Below are 13,557 nucleotides of genomic sequence, written 5' to 3'. Positions count from 1 at the left end.
CCTAATAAACTTACAACAACCCGAACCCAATTTTGTTTTAATTCATTTATGGGATGTGTGTTGAGTGAATGTAACTTGCCATTTGTCAGCCCAGGAGAAGCATGACCCTGGCAGAACCCAAACTGAGTGTCCGTGAGCAGATTATTGGTTAGCACTGTTGCTTCACAGCGCCAGTGTCCCAGATTCGATTCCCGGCTTCAGTCACTGTCTGTGTGGAGTCTGCACGTTCTCCCCGTGTCTGCGTGGGTTTCCTCCGGGTAATCCCGTTTCCTCCCACAAGTCCCGAATGACGTGCTCCTTAGGTGAATTGGACATTCTGAATTCTCTCTCAGTGTACCCGAACAGGCACCGGAAAGTGGCAATTGGCAGAAGGCAGAGAGTGGGGATAAAGGGGTCTTTTTCAGGATGGCAGCCGGTGACTAGTGGTGACCCTCAGGGGTCTGTGCTGGGACCACAACTTTTCACAATATACATTAATGATCTGGAAGAAGGAACTGAAGGCACTGTTGCTAAGTTTGCAGATGATACAAAGATCTGTAGAGGGACAGGTAGTATTGAGGAAGCAGGCGGGCTGCAGAAGGACTTGGACAGGCTAGGGGAGTGGGCAATGAAATGGCAAATGGAATACTATGTGGAAAAGTGTGAGGTTGTGCACTTTGGAAGGAGAAATGGAGGCATAGACTATTTTCTAAATGGGGAGATACTTAGGAAATCAGAAGCACAAAGGGACTTGGGAGTTCTTGTTGACGATTCTCTTAAGGTTAATGTGCAGGTTCAGTCAGCAGTTGAGAAGGCAAATGCAATGTTTGCATTCATGTCAAGAGGGCTAGAATACAAGACCAGGGATGTACTTCTGAGGCTGTATAAGGCTCTGGTCCATTTGGAGTATTGTGAGCAGTTTTGAGCCCCGTATCTAAGGAAGGATGTGCTGGCCTTGGAAAGGGTCTAGAGGAGGTTCACAAGAATGATCCCTGGAATGAAGAGTTTGTCGTAGGAGGAACGGTTGAGGACTCTGGGTCTGTACTCATTGGAGTTTAGAAAGATTGGGGGGGGGGGTATTATTGAAACTTACAGGATACTGCGAGGCCTGGATAGAGTGGACGTGGAGAGGATGTTTCCACTTGTAGGAAAAACTAGAAGCAGAGGACACAATCTCAGACTAAAGGGACGATCCTTTAAAACAGAGATGAGGAGGAATTTCTTCAGCCAGAGGGTGGGTGAATCTGTGGAACTCTGTATCGCAGAAGGCTGTGGAGGCCAAATCACTGAGTGTCTTTAAGACAGAGATAGATAGGTTCTTGATTAATAAGAGGATCAGGGGTTATGGGGAAGAGGCAGGAGAATGGGGATGAGAAAAATATCAGCCATGATTGAATGGCGGAGCAGACTCGATGGGCCAAGTGGCCTAATTCTGCTCCTATGTCTTATGGATTAGGGGATTTTCAGAGTAACTTCATTGCAGTGTTAATGTAAGCCTTCTTGTGACAAAGATTATTATTACTGCTGAGTAAGTGCCGCTTGATAGCTCTGTTGATGACTCCTTCCATCACTTTGCTGATGATGGAGAGTAGACTGATAGGGTGGTAATTGGCTGGGTTGGATTTGTCCTGTTCCTTGTGTACAGGACACACCTGGGCAATTTTCCACATTGCCGGGTAGATGCCAGTGTTGTAGCTGTACTGGAACAGCTTGGCTAGGGGTGCAGCAAGTTCTGGAGCACAGTGTTCAGTACTATTGCTGGGATATTGTCAGGGCCCATCGCCTTCGCAGTATCCAGGGCCTTCAGCCGTTTCTTGATATCACATGGAGTGAATCGAATCAGCTGAAGGCTGACATCTGTGATGCTGGGGACCTCCGGAGGAGACCGAGATGGATCATCCACTCGGCACTTCTGGCTGAAGATTGTTGCGAATGCCTCAATCTTGTCTTTTGCACAGATGTGCTGGGCTCCTCCATCATTGAGGATGGGGGTATTTGTGGAGCCTCCTCCAGTGAGTTGTTCAATTGTTCACCACCATTCTCGGCTGGACGTGGCAGGACTGCAGGGCTTAGATCTGATGTGTTTGTTGTGGAATCACTTAGCTCTGTCTGTTACTTGCTGCTTCTGCTGTTTGGCTCACGAGTAGTTGTAGCTTCACCAGGCTGACACCTCAGCTTTCAGTCCGCCTGGTGTCACTCCTGGCATGCTCTCCTGCTCTCTTCATTGAATCAGGGTTGATCCCCTGGCTTGGTGGTAATGTTAGATTGGGGGATATGCTGGACCGTGAGGTTACAGATTGTGGTTGAATACAATTCTGCTGCTGCTGATGGCCCACAGCGCCTTATGGATACCCAGTCTTGAGTTGCTAGATCTGTTTGAAGACTCTCCCATTTAGCACAACACGATGGAGGGTATCCTCAATGTGAAGATGGGGCTTTGTATCCACAAGGACTGTGCGGTGGTCACTTCTACCGATATTGTCATGGACAGATACAACCGGGACCTGGGATTCATGTCGCATTACATTCACCCCCCCACCATCTGGCCTGGGCTTGTGAAATCCTACCAACTGTCCTGGCTTGAGACAATTCACACCTCTTTAACCTGTGATTATCCCTCTCTCCAGTCACTCCGTCTGGACCTGTAAAGACTTAATTACCTGCAAAGACTCGCATTCAAAGCGTCATCTTGCCTCATTGACTTTGTCTACATACAGTAGTCCCCCGTTATAACGCGGGTGTTGGGGTCCAAGACAGCCACCCGCGTTGCATCTGAGGCGCGGATATCCACGATGGGGGTTTTTTGGCTCTGCAACTTTTTTTTTGGACCAGAAGCATTGGATAAAACCTTCGATCAGAGTTCTGATAAGGGGCGAAATTCTCCAACCCCACGCAGGGTCGGAGAATCGGCCGGCGGCGGCGTTATTCCCGCTCCCGCCGGGTTTTTAATTCTCCGAGCGTCCAAAAACCGGCGTTGTGCAAATCCCGCCGGCAGCCTCTGAAAACAGCTCTCGCTGGCGGGATGTCATTGATTTTTTACTTTCAACAAATCTCCGGCCCGGATGGGCCGAAGTCCCGCCGATGTGGCCACGGGTCACATCGGCGAAAAACGCAGTAGCTTTAAAACAGCGTCAACCATTGATGATGGTTGATGCCGTTCAGTGACCTGGGGCGAGAGTGGGGGGGGGGGGGAGGAGGAGGAGAGAGTCCCGGCGTTTGTGTGGGGGGTGTTTGGGGGGGTGGGGGGGGGAGAGAGAGAGTGTCCCAGCGTTTTGGGGGGGAGGGGGGGAGAGAGAGTGTCCCGGCGTTTGGGGGGGGGGGTTGCAGCGTTGAGGGGGGGGTTGCGGCGATGAGAGGGGGGGTTGCGTCATTGAGAGAGGGGGGGTACCGGCATTGAGAGAGATGGGGGAGGTACCGGCATTGAGAGAGATGGTGGGGCGGCGTTGGAGTGGGGTAGGGGTGGTGGTGAGGGGGGTAGGGGTGGTGAGGGGGGGGTAGGGGCGTTGGAGGGAGGTAGGGGTGGTGAGGGGGTAGGGGTGGTGAGGGGTGGTGAGGGGGTAGGGGTGGTGAGGGGTGGTGAGGGGGTAGGGGTGTTGGAGAGGGGTAGCGGCGTTGGAAGGGGGGGGGGTGGTGAGGGGGGTTGCGGCGTTGAGGGGGGGGTGCGGCGTTGGAGGGGGGTAGGGGTGGTGGGGAGGGGGGTAGGGGTGGTGGGGAGGGGGGGGTTAGGGGTGGTGGGGAGGGTGGTAGGGGTGGTGGGGAGGAGGGGTAGCGGTGGTGGGGAGAGGGTAGGGGTGGTGGGGAGAGGGGGTAGGGGTAGTGGGGAGATGGGTAGGGGGTGGGTGGGGAGGGGGGTAGAGGTGGGGGGGAGGGGGGGTAGGGGTGGGTGGGAGGGGGGTAGGGGGTGGGGGGGGAGGGGGGTAGGGTGATGAGGGGGTAGGGGTGGTTGAGGGGGTAGGGGGTGGTTTGGGGTAGGGGTCAGGCGGCGTGCAGAGAGGGGGGAGGGGGGTAGGGGGTGGTGAGGGGGGTAGGGGGTGGTGGGGAAGGGGGGGGGTAGCGGTGGTGGGGAGGGGGGTAGCGGTGATGGGGAGGGGGGTAGCAGTGGTGGGGAGGAGGGTAGCAGTGGTGGGGAGGGGGGTAGCAGTGGTGGGGAGGGGGGTAGCAGTGGTGGGGAGGGGGGTAGGGGTGTTGGAGGGGGGTAGGGGTGTTGGGGAGAGGGGTAGGGTGGTGGGGGGGGTAGAGGTGGTGGTGGAGGGGGGTAGGGGTGGTGGGGGGGGGGTGGGTGGGGAGGGGGGTAGGGGTGGTGAGGGGGTAGGGGTGGTGAGGGGGGTAGGTGGTGGGGAGGGGATAGAGGTGTGGGGAGGGGGGTAGGGGTGGTGGGGAGAGGGGTAGGGGTGGTGGAGGGGGGGGTAGGGGTGGGGGGGGGTAGGGGTGGTGAGGGGGGTAGGGGTGGTGAGGGGGTAGGGGTGGAGGGGGTAGGGGTGGTTTGGGGTGGGGGTTTGGGGTAGGGGTCAGCGGCGTGCAGAGAGGGGGCAGCGGGGATGGGGGCGCGAGGGATGCCCGGGCAAATGCACCGTCGCCCCTCCTCTCTGCCGCTGCCCCTACCCCAACACCCCTCACCACCCTACCCCTCTCATCGCCGCAACCCCTTCTCATCGCCGCAACCCCCCTCATCGCCGCAACCCCCCCCTCAACGCCGCAACCTCTCCTCAACGCGCTGCAAACCCCCCCCCCCCCCTCCTCTCAACGCCGGGTCCCCCCTCAACGCGGTCCCCCCCCCTCTCAATGCCGGGTCCCCCCCCCCCCCTCCCCCCCCCCCTCTCAACTCAGGGTCCCCCCCCCTCTCAACGCCGGGTCCCCCCCTCCTCTCAACGCCGGGTCCCCCCCCCATCCTCTCAACGCCGGGTCCCCCCCTCCTCTCAACGCCGGTCCCCCCCCCCTCCTCTCAACGCCGGTCCCCCCCCTCCTCTCAACGCCGGTACCCCCCCCTCTCCTCTCAACGCCGGGTCCCCCCCCCTCTCAATGCCGGGTCCCCCCTCTCCTCAACGGCGGGTCCCCCCCCCCCCCCTCTCAACGCCGGGTCCCCCCCCCTCCTCTCAACGCCGGGTCCCCCCCCTCCTCTCAACGCCGGGTCCCCCCCCCTCCTCTCAACGCCGGGTCCCCCCCCTCTCAACGCCGGGTCCCCCCCTCCTCTCAACGCCGGGTTCCCCCCCCTCCTCTCAACGCGGGTCCCCCCCCCTCTCAACGCCGGTCCCCCCCCTCCTCTCAACGCCGGTCCCCCCCCTCCTCTCAACGCCGGTCCCCCCCCCTCTCCTCTCTCAATGCCGGGTCCCCCCCCCTCTCAATGCCGGGTCCCCCCTCTCCTCTCAACGGCGGGTCCCCCCCCCCCTCTCAACGCCGGGTCCCCCCCCTCCTCTCAACGCCGGGTCCCCCCCCCTCCTCTCAACGCCGGGTCCCCCCCCCTCTCAACGCCGGGTCCCCCCCCTCCTCAACGCCGGGTCCCCCCCCCTCCTCTCAACGCGGGTCCCCCCCCTCCTCTCAACGCCGGGTCCCCCCCCCTCTCAACGCCGGGTCCCCCCCCCTCAACGCCGGGTCCCCCCCTCTTCTCAACGCGCCACTTCCGCAGCGGGTGAAACTGACGTGTATCGCGTCAGTCCGTTGCTGGCCCTGTCGGGAACGGAGATTACCGGCTTAAAAGAAGGCCCCGACGCCGGAGTCATCCGCACCACTTCTGGCGCCGGAAATGGGCGTCACGTCGGTCTGCGGAGAATTTCGCCCAAGAACTTACTTTAGTTGACTGCAGAATTATTACATTATGCTACCATTGTGAGTCTGCGGGGGCGGGGGGAGAGATCAGACCCCCGTAGACTCACAATGGGAAGCACATGCATAGATTGTTAAATAAATTTAGAAGTGCTACTTCTTACTTTAACTTATATTTAACTTATGGTAGCATAATGTAATAATTCTGCAGTAAGTTCTTATCAGAACTCTGATCGAAGGTTTATCCAATGCTTCCGGTCCAAAAAAAAATTGCAGAGCCAAAATGCAGCAGTGGCTGAAGGTTTGATTGCTATAATAAACTGACAGCATCAATTTCTCCTGGTCCTTGAAACTATATGAATAGAATCTGCATAACCCACCACCTAGTTCCCTTAGTTCATATTAGGAAACCCACAGAAACTTACCAGGAACGCTGCTCCTCTCTCATGAATCTCCCTCCAATCAGCCGGCAGTGTCAATTTCAGCGGACGGCTCACTTTGATCCGAGAGGGAAGCTGACAGTTGGGGTCCATAAGCCCCCCCCCCCCGCCGTATATCGCGAACCGCGGTATTGCGGAGCGCGGTATAACGGGGGACTACTGTATAGTTTCTGGAACCTGCCTCTCCATTCACCTGATCAAGGAGCTGTGCTCTGAAAGCTCGTGTTTGAAACAAACTTGTTGGACTTTAACCTGGTGTAAGACTTCTCACTGTGCTCACCCCAGTCCAACTCCAGCATCTCCACTCTTATTTAATTGTAAAACCATTACCTGATTGCAGCTTCTCCCTCTCAAACTGCAGGGTAAATTCTATCATATTGTGGTCACTGCTCCCTGAGGGTTTCTAAGGGACCCTAATCAGCTCCTGCCTCGGCAGCAACGTGTGTCACTGCTGAACTGGGGAAAACACTATATTTATTAAAATTAAAGGATATTTATGACTGACCAGCTGAAGTAATATATTTTTTAAATTTAGAGAACACAATTTATTTTTTCCAATAAAGGGGCAATTTAGCATGGCCAATCCACCTACCCTGCACATCTTTGGGTTGGGGGTTGTTTTGTTACCTGTGTGGTAGGTAACATGTGCTACTCAAACCTTGGTTAGTGATGAGGTCTTCTGAATCTCGATGAAGAAGACTCAAACTCGTCCAGTAGTAACAAAAGGTTTTGAGTAACTATAACAACAATTGCATGAATTCTTTACTTTAACTTGGATACTAGTGCTAAGGTTAACAAGATCTAACTATGGTAACTATGCGTAACTCCACTAGCCATCTGAACTACTCTGCTATTGCCCTGGTCACAGTGCACCCAGCAGAGAGCAAGAGACCCAATGTGGCTGCCTTTTCTACCCCTTTTGTGCGGCCCTCTAGTGATCATGTGGTGCTACTGATTACACATTAACCCCTTGTGTACATGCACATATAGAGATCACTACATCCCCTTTTTTAATGTTACATATTTTCTGTATGTTGTAAAGAAAATTTAACAAACATACTGGGTGCAGTTTGCAAATGCATTACATAAAATCAATGAGTTAGTCCGTCAAATGTGAATCCATTTAGTCTCTAAGGTTTTTTCGCTTGTGTGAAATAGGTAGAAAATGATGTAGATGCAAGTTGTGATGATCTTGATGATTATACAAAGCCAATTAATATTTGCGTCCAATCTTAATCAATAAATTTGTGAGTCCAAAGTTTATGAATTTGTTCGGTCGAGTTGCTTTCTTCTTCGTTGTTGAAGTGGTGATGTTGATGTTGATATTTCTTTGTGGACGTCGTCAGTGTTCCTGTGTTTAAGTAACCAAGAAGTCATCAATCAGGTATTTGAATGGTCGAATCGCTTTGTTGTCTGATTTGTGTTTTTGTTTTTCTATGCTTGCGGTAGCGATTCTGTTACATCTGTGTTGTCTGGCCTGGACTTTTCCTGTGTTTGTGGTATTGATTCTGTATGTAATCTTACTTGAAAGCTGGCTTGCTTTTTTGTGTGGAGAAAATATGGAGCCATGGCATGTTTGTACTCTTGCCATTGTTTTGCAGTGTGCTGTGGCATTGTCCTTCATGTGCAGCGTTGTACCATGTTGTACAGGGCGTTGTTTCATTGTTGTCATTTTTGTCTTGATCGTTTTCGTTGTTGTCGTTCTTTTGTAATGCTTGTTGTTTTCTTGTCGTGCTTGTTGTTTCTAGGATGCTTCTTGTTGCTTTTGTCGTTCTTGTTGCGTGCATGTTGTTTTTGTTGTTGCTGTTGTTGTTTCTGCTGCGCTTCTTGCAGTTTTTGTTGTTCTTGTTGCGATCAATGAGTGTTCCGTGTGCATGATTTGACAGTCACAGTTGTCACAGTTATTGGTGTCAATGTCCTTTGTGGTATCTGTTACATTGAGCGTTTCTTCTTGAGAATTGTGAGAATGATCTGATGTTGCATTAATGTTGGTGACATCAGTCATTTGAGGTGGATTCGATTCCTCTTTGCTTTCTTGGTGCTCCTCTTCTTGAGTCATTTCTGGTTCACTTGAAGCATCATTGATTTCTTGGTGCTCCTCTTTTGGAGTAAAAATCTTCACAATTTCAACTGACGTGGTCTCTCTGGACTCTTGGATAGCCGTCCTCTAATTGTTGAGTGCTTCTGTACAGACGAGCGGAGATCTGTCAGTGTCGCTGTGATCCTGCACATCCTGTATGGGAATTGTGATCACATTATCACTAATCTCACATACAGTGGGTAGACATTCAGTATCTTCTTGTTGGTTAAATGAGCTGGGTAGACTTTCATAGTCTGCTGCTGGTTGCGCAGAATAGGTGGATAGACCTTCATAGTCTTGTTCATGCATGGCGTTCGCTAAGGAGTGTTTTCTTACTTCCATTTTTGAGTCTGTCACCGAGCTGTCTATGGAGGCTTGTGTCGCTCTCTTTGTGGAATCTGTCATCGCTCTCTCTGTGGAATCTGTCATCGCTCTCTCTGTGGAATCTGTCATCGCTCTCTCTGTGGCGTCTGTCATCGCTCTCTCTGTGGAGTCTGTCATCGCTCTCTCTGTGGATTCTGTCATCGCTCTCTCTGTGGAGTCGTGCAGTGTTCACGCTGTAGAGGCAATTGTGGTGTTGACTTTGTCTTGGGTATAGCTGTCATCCAATGTATCAATGATCTGCCATGGCATCATGGTGTTGGAATCATCTACCTGAGTAGAGTCGTGTTGAGCTTTGCGACCGTGTTGCTGATGCTGTGATCAGCATATCCGAATAACTCAGCCATGTCTGAGTAGTATTGTGTGTATTGTTCGGTAGACAAATCATCTCTTTTTGTTTCGGAGTTGTTATCGTTCTCTTCATGTTCAATGAACAAATTATCTTCTTGGGTTTTGGATTTGTCATTGTGCTCTTCACTTTGGGTGGTGCAGACGGCTTGTTCCAGGGTGTTGTGAAAGTTATGTTCATCTGCTGGTGTACGTTCGGGCATCGTTCTGTCTTTTGAGGTAAGAAAATTGGGTTTTGCAGCTTTACATTTCTTTTTGTTCATTTACGTGCATTTCCCTTTAAGTGGGCGCGGTCTGGGTCCTCTGACGTCATGCGCAGGAATCAATTGCGCATGCGCAATTCGAGTTTCCTTTACTGTGCTCTCTTTTCGCAACTGAGCACGTGGCTTCTCGAGTGTATTTTGCCGTTTTCCTGCTTTTTGAGAAGTGCGCGTGTGCGTGCCGGCCGGAACGCTCTCGATCAAGATGGCTGCCAATCAAAAAGCGTTGTTGCATCGAGTGAGATTTTGCCTCTGCCTCGTGGTGAGTGTTCGCGCCATTTTTACCGATTTTGTTTTCTAGATATTGATTCTGTGTTTGCAGAGACTCACAGTATTGATTCTGTTTTTGTTCATAAGCAAGGCATTTTTGTATCGCGGTTTCTGGAGTTAGATACTTATCGTGTGAAAGTTCTTCCCTCAAATTTTTGCCAGATAGTCCAGAAATTAATTTATCCAGTATCATAATGTCTCTGAAACCAGCATAATCACAGCCTTGTGGTATTAACTTGCGATTTGTAATAAAATCAGTGATGGGCCCTCCATTTCTCTGGAATTTATGACAGAGTTAAATCTTTCCAGCATCTCTCCAGACTGACTCTTACAGTGTTCATCAAATTATTTGAGTATTACTTCTAATTTGGTGTTATCTTCACCTTCTAAGTCATTAAAGCAATTGTAGATTTCTCTAACTTCATGCCCTCCTATTGAGAGTAGTCGTGCTATTTTTGTTGCGTCAGAGACTGTGCTTAAATCATTAGCTGCGATAAATATTTGGAATATTTGTTCAAATCTTTTCCAGTCATAACTTAAATTACCGGTTGTTTCCAGCTGCCTTAGAGGTCCAATGACTCCCATAGTTAGTCGTCGAGGATCCATTTGCTGCAAAGTCTTCCACAGTCGAATATCCCGTCTGCATTTTCTTCTCTTTTTGTCTAACCTAATGTAACGAGTTCTGTTAAAGCCAATACGCCTGGAACCATGTTTTGTTACCTGTGTGGTAGGTAACATGTGCTACTCAAACCTTGATTAGTGATGAGGTCTTCTGAATCTCGATGAAGAAGACTCAAACTCGTCCAGTAGTAACAAAAGGTTTATTGAGTAACTATAACAACAATTGCATGTGTTCTTTACTTTAACTTGGATACTAGAGCTAAGGTTAACAAGATCTAACTATGGTAACTATGCGTAACTCCACTAGCCATCTGAACTAGTCTGCTATTGCCCTGGTCACAGTGCACCCAAGAGAGACCCAATGTGGTTGCCTTTCATACCCCTGTTGGTCCGGCCCTCTAGTGGTCATGTGGTGCTACTGATTACACATTAACCCCTTGTGTACATGCACATATTGAGATCACCACAGGGGTGAGACCCACGCAGACACAGGAAGAATGTGCCAAATCCACACGGACAGTAACCCGGGGCCGGGATCGAACCCGGGACCTTGGCGACGTGAGGCAGCAGTGCTAATCCACTGCAACCCCCCCCCCCCCAAACCCCAGCTGAAATATTGGGCTTGATTCTCTGCCCTGCCGCACCACATTTCTGTTTCACCCCACCGGCTGGATGCTCCATTTTACCGGCTAGTCAATGGGGTTTCCCATTGTGGGGCAGCCTCACGCCATCGGGTAACCCCCGGGGGGCCGGCAAAATGGAGCATTCCGTCGGCGGAGAATCCAGCCCATTGAGAGGGGTGCCAAAGTAGTGCTGCCTGAACAGATTGTGTAAATGTTGCTCTGTACCTGCAGAACTCCACCACCTTGGCTCTCTGGGTGATGGTGCAAATAGTAATCAGGAAGACCCAACATTCGTGCCAACCAATCCATCATGTTCATCTCCAATTCGGTACAGGCTGGGCTTGAAGCCTGGAATGGAGAACATGTTGATCAGCTATCTACAAGTCAAACACTTTCTATAAGAGCAGCGTGGGTTCAATTCCCATACCGGCCTCCCCAAACAGGCGGCGGAATGTGGCGACTAGGGGCTTTTTTTTCCCGGGGCTGGTTTAGCACAGTGGGCTAAACAGCTGGCTTGTGTAGCAAAACGAGGCCAGCAGCGCGGGTTCAATTCCCGTACCAGCCTCCCGAACAGGCGCCGGAATGTGTGACTAGGGGCTTTTCACAGTAACTTCATTTGAAGCCTACTTGTGACAATAAGCAATTATTATTATTATTATTATTGCTGGTGGGTTTGGAAGGTGCTGTCTAAGGAACCTTAGTGAGTTACTGCAGTGCATCTTGTGGATGGTACACACGGCTGCCACTGTTTGTCGGTGGTGGAGGGAGTGAATGTTTGTGGAAGGAGGAGCAATCAAGCGGGGCTGCTTTGTCCTGGATGGTGTCGAGCTTCTGGAGTGTTGTTGGAGCTGCGCTCATCCGGGCAAGTGGAGGGTATCCCACCCAAGCTGGTCTGGAGTGCACCATCTAACTTACTGGGATATGGGGAACGTGTTCAAAGAGTTACTATAAGGACAATGGGTCGAATGGCTGGAAGAATCTATGAGTCCGCGGTAACAAAGTGATTTTCCCAATCAGAATCCCACAATTGATGATCAGGATTTTCATGTTATCCGGTAAGGTTGACTGACTTGAGAGAGATTCGGAGATCTTGACAGTAACGTTGCTCATATTTGTTTTTAGCAGAATGAACAGAAAAGTGCTGAGTTCAAAGACAATAAGGAAATGAAATGAAAAATGAAATGAAAATTGCTTATTGTCACGAGTAGGCTTCAATGAAGTTACTGTGAAAAGCCCCTAGTCGCCACATTCCGGCGCCTGTCCGGGGAGGCTGGTACGGGAATCGAACCGTGCTGCTGGCCTGCTTGGTCTGCTTTAAAAGCCAGCGATTTACCCCAGTGAGCTAAACCAGCCTCCTGTGGAGGAGATTGAATCTGTGAAAAATGTGCCGTTCTAGAAAATCTGTCAACCAACAGTTTCCCCTTTCAATCAGAGCCAGTAAAAAGCCCGTTATTAACTGGGACGATTAGAAACTCATCGAACATCTACAGATTCTCAATGTCAATCTCCCAGTGTCTGAAAGGTCCAATGGTACATTTCTTACCCAAGTGAATGCCAAACAGTTCATAGCGTCTGCCAACATGCCCCCAAGTAGAGATGGCCATGAACTGAGAGCGGGGTAATAAGCATGCATGTGAGGGCTTTGCCAGTGAACAACCTGCAGGAACATACAAAAACACGCTTCAAACATGTAAAACTGCTCAGAGCTCCCACCCTGAAATGCAAGAGTCCATTCTGCAATTTACACAGTTACAATGGACGACCCGGGTAGGAGGGCCAACAATAAAAACATAACAATCACTGAATACCTAAAGTTCAGTTCATTTCTGCCCGGGTACATCATGAGACAGAAAAACTTACCTTAAACGTGGATAGCACGTTCAATGAGTTGGTCACACTGCAGATTAGGATTGGTGAGGGAGACAGGGAATGGGTGACCAAAAGGCAGAGAAAGAGCAGGAAGGCAGTGCAGGTGTCCCCTGCGGTCATCTCCCTCCAAAACAGGTATACCATTTTGGATACTGTTGGGGGAGATGACTCACCAGGGGAAGGCAGTAGTAGCCAGGCTCATGGCACCGTGGCTGGCTCTGCTGCACAGAAGGGCGGGAAAAAGATTGGCAGGGCTATAGTCATAGGGGATTCAATCATAAGGGGAGTAGACAGGCATTTCTGTGGTCGAAACCGAGACTCCCGAATGGTATGTTGCCTCCCGGGTGCACGGGTCAGGGATGTCTCCGATCGGCTGCAGGACATACTGAAGGGGGAGGGTGAACAGCCAGTTGTCGTGGTGCATATAGGCACCAACGATATAGGTAAAAAACAGGATGGGGTCCTACAATCAGAATTTAGGGAGTTAGGAGATAAGTTAAAAAGTAGGACCTCAAAGGTAGTAATCTCAGGATTGCTACCAGTGCCACGGGACAGTCCGAGTAGAAATTCAAGAATAGTCAGAATGAATACGTGGCTTGAGAGATGGTGCAGGAGGGAGGGGTTCAGATTTTTGGGACATTGGAACCGGTTCTGGGGGCGGTGGGACAACTCGCTAAACGTGCTATCCACGACCTCCTCAGCATCGCGGATGCTCCAAAGTGAGTCCATCCGCAGCTCCAGAGCCGTCAAGCGGTCTAACAAGCTGCAACTGAACACACTTCTTGCACGTGAAGGAGCCAGGGACAGTGGACGTGTCCCTGAGCTCCCACATCGCACACGAGGAGCATGACACGGGTCTGGGATCTCCTGCCATGTCTTAAACCTTAGGTAAACTTACAACTACAATTTCAAAAAATGAAAGAAAA

At 51.1% G+C, this 13,557-nt stretch overlaps 1 protein-coding gene across 1 annotated transcript in view; it reads right to left on the bottom strand.

Annotated features, from left to right (window-relative positions):
- The window catches only part of hdc (histidine decarboxylase), an 80,342-nt gene extending 67,670 nt beyond the window's left edge, over window positions 1–12,672 (bottom strand). The window contains exons 1-2 of the mRNA XM_038812947.1: window positions 12,306–12,672; window positions 10,988–11,110 (exon numbers count right to left, since the gene is read on the bottom strand). Coding sequence (XP_038668875.1) covers window positions 10,988–11,110; window positions 12,306–12,452 — 270 coding nt within the window. The 5' untranslated portion in view covers window positions 12,453–12,672. The remainder of the gene's footprint in view (window positions 1–10,987; window positions 11,111–12,305) is intronic.
- Window positions 12,673–13,557: the final 885 nt, after the last annotated feature.

This window comes from Scyliorhinus canicula, chromosome 12 (assembly GCF_902713615.1).
Source record: "Scyliorhinus canicula chromosome 12, sScyCan1.1, whole genome shotgun sequence".
Lineage (NCBI taxonomy): Eukaryota > Metazoa > Chordata > Chondrichthyes > Carcharhiniformes > Scyliorhinidae > Scyliorhinus > Scyliorhinus canicula.
The sequence above is the reverse complement of the archived record's forward strand: the minus strand, read 5'-3'. Positions and strand labels throughout refer to the sequence as shown.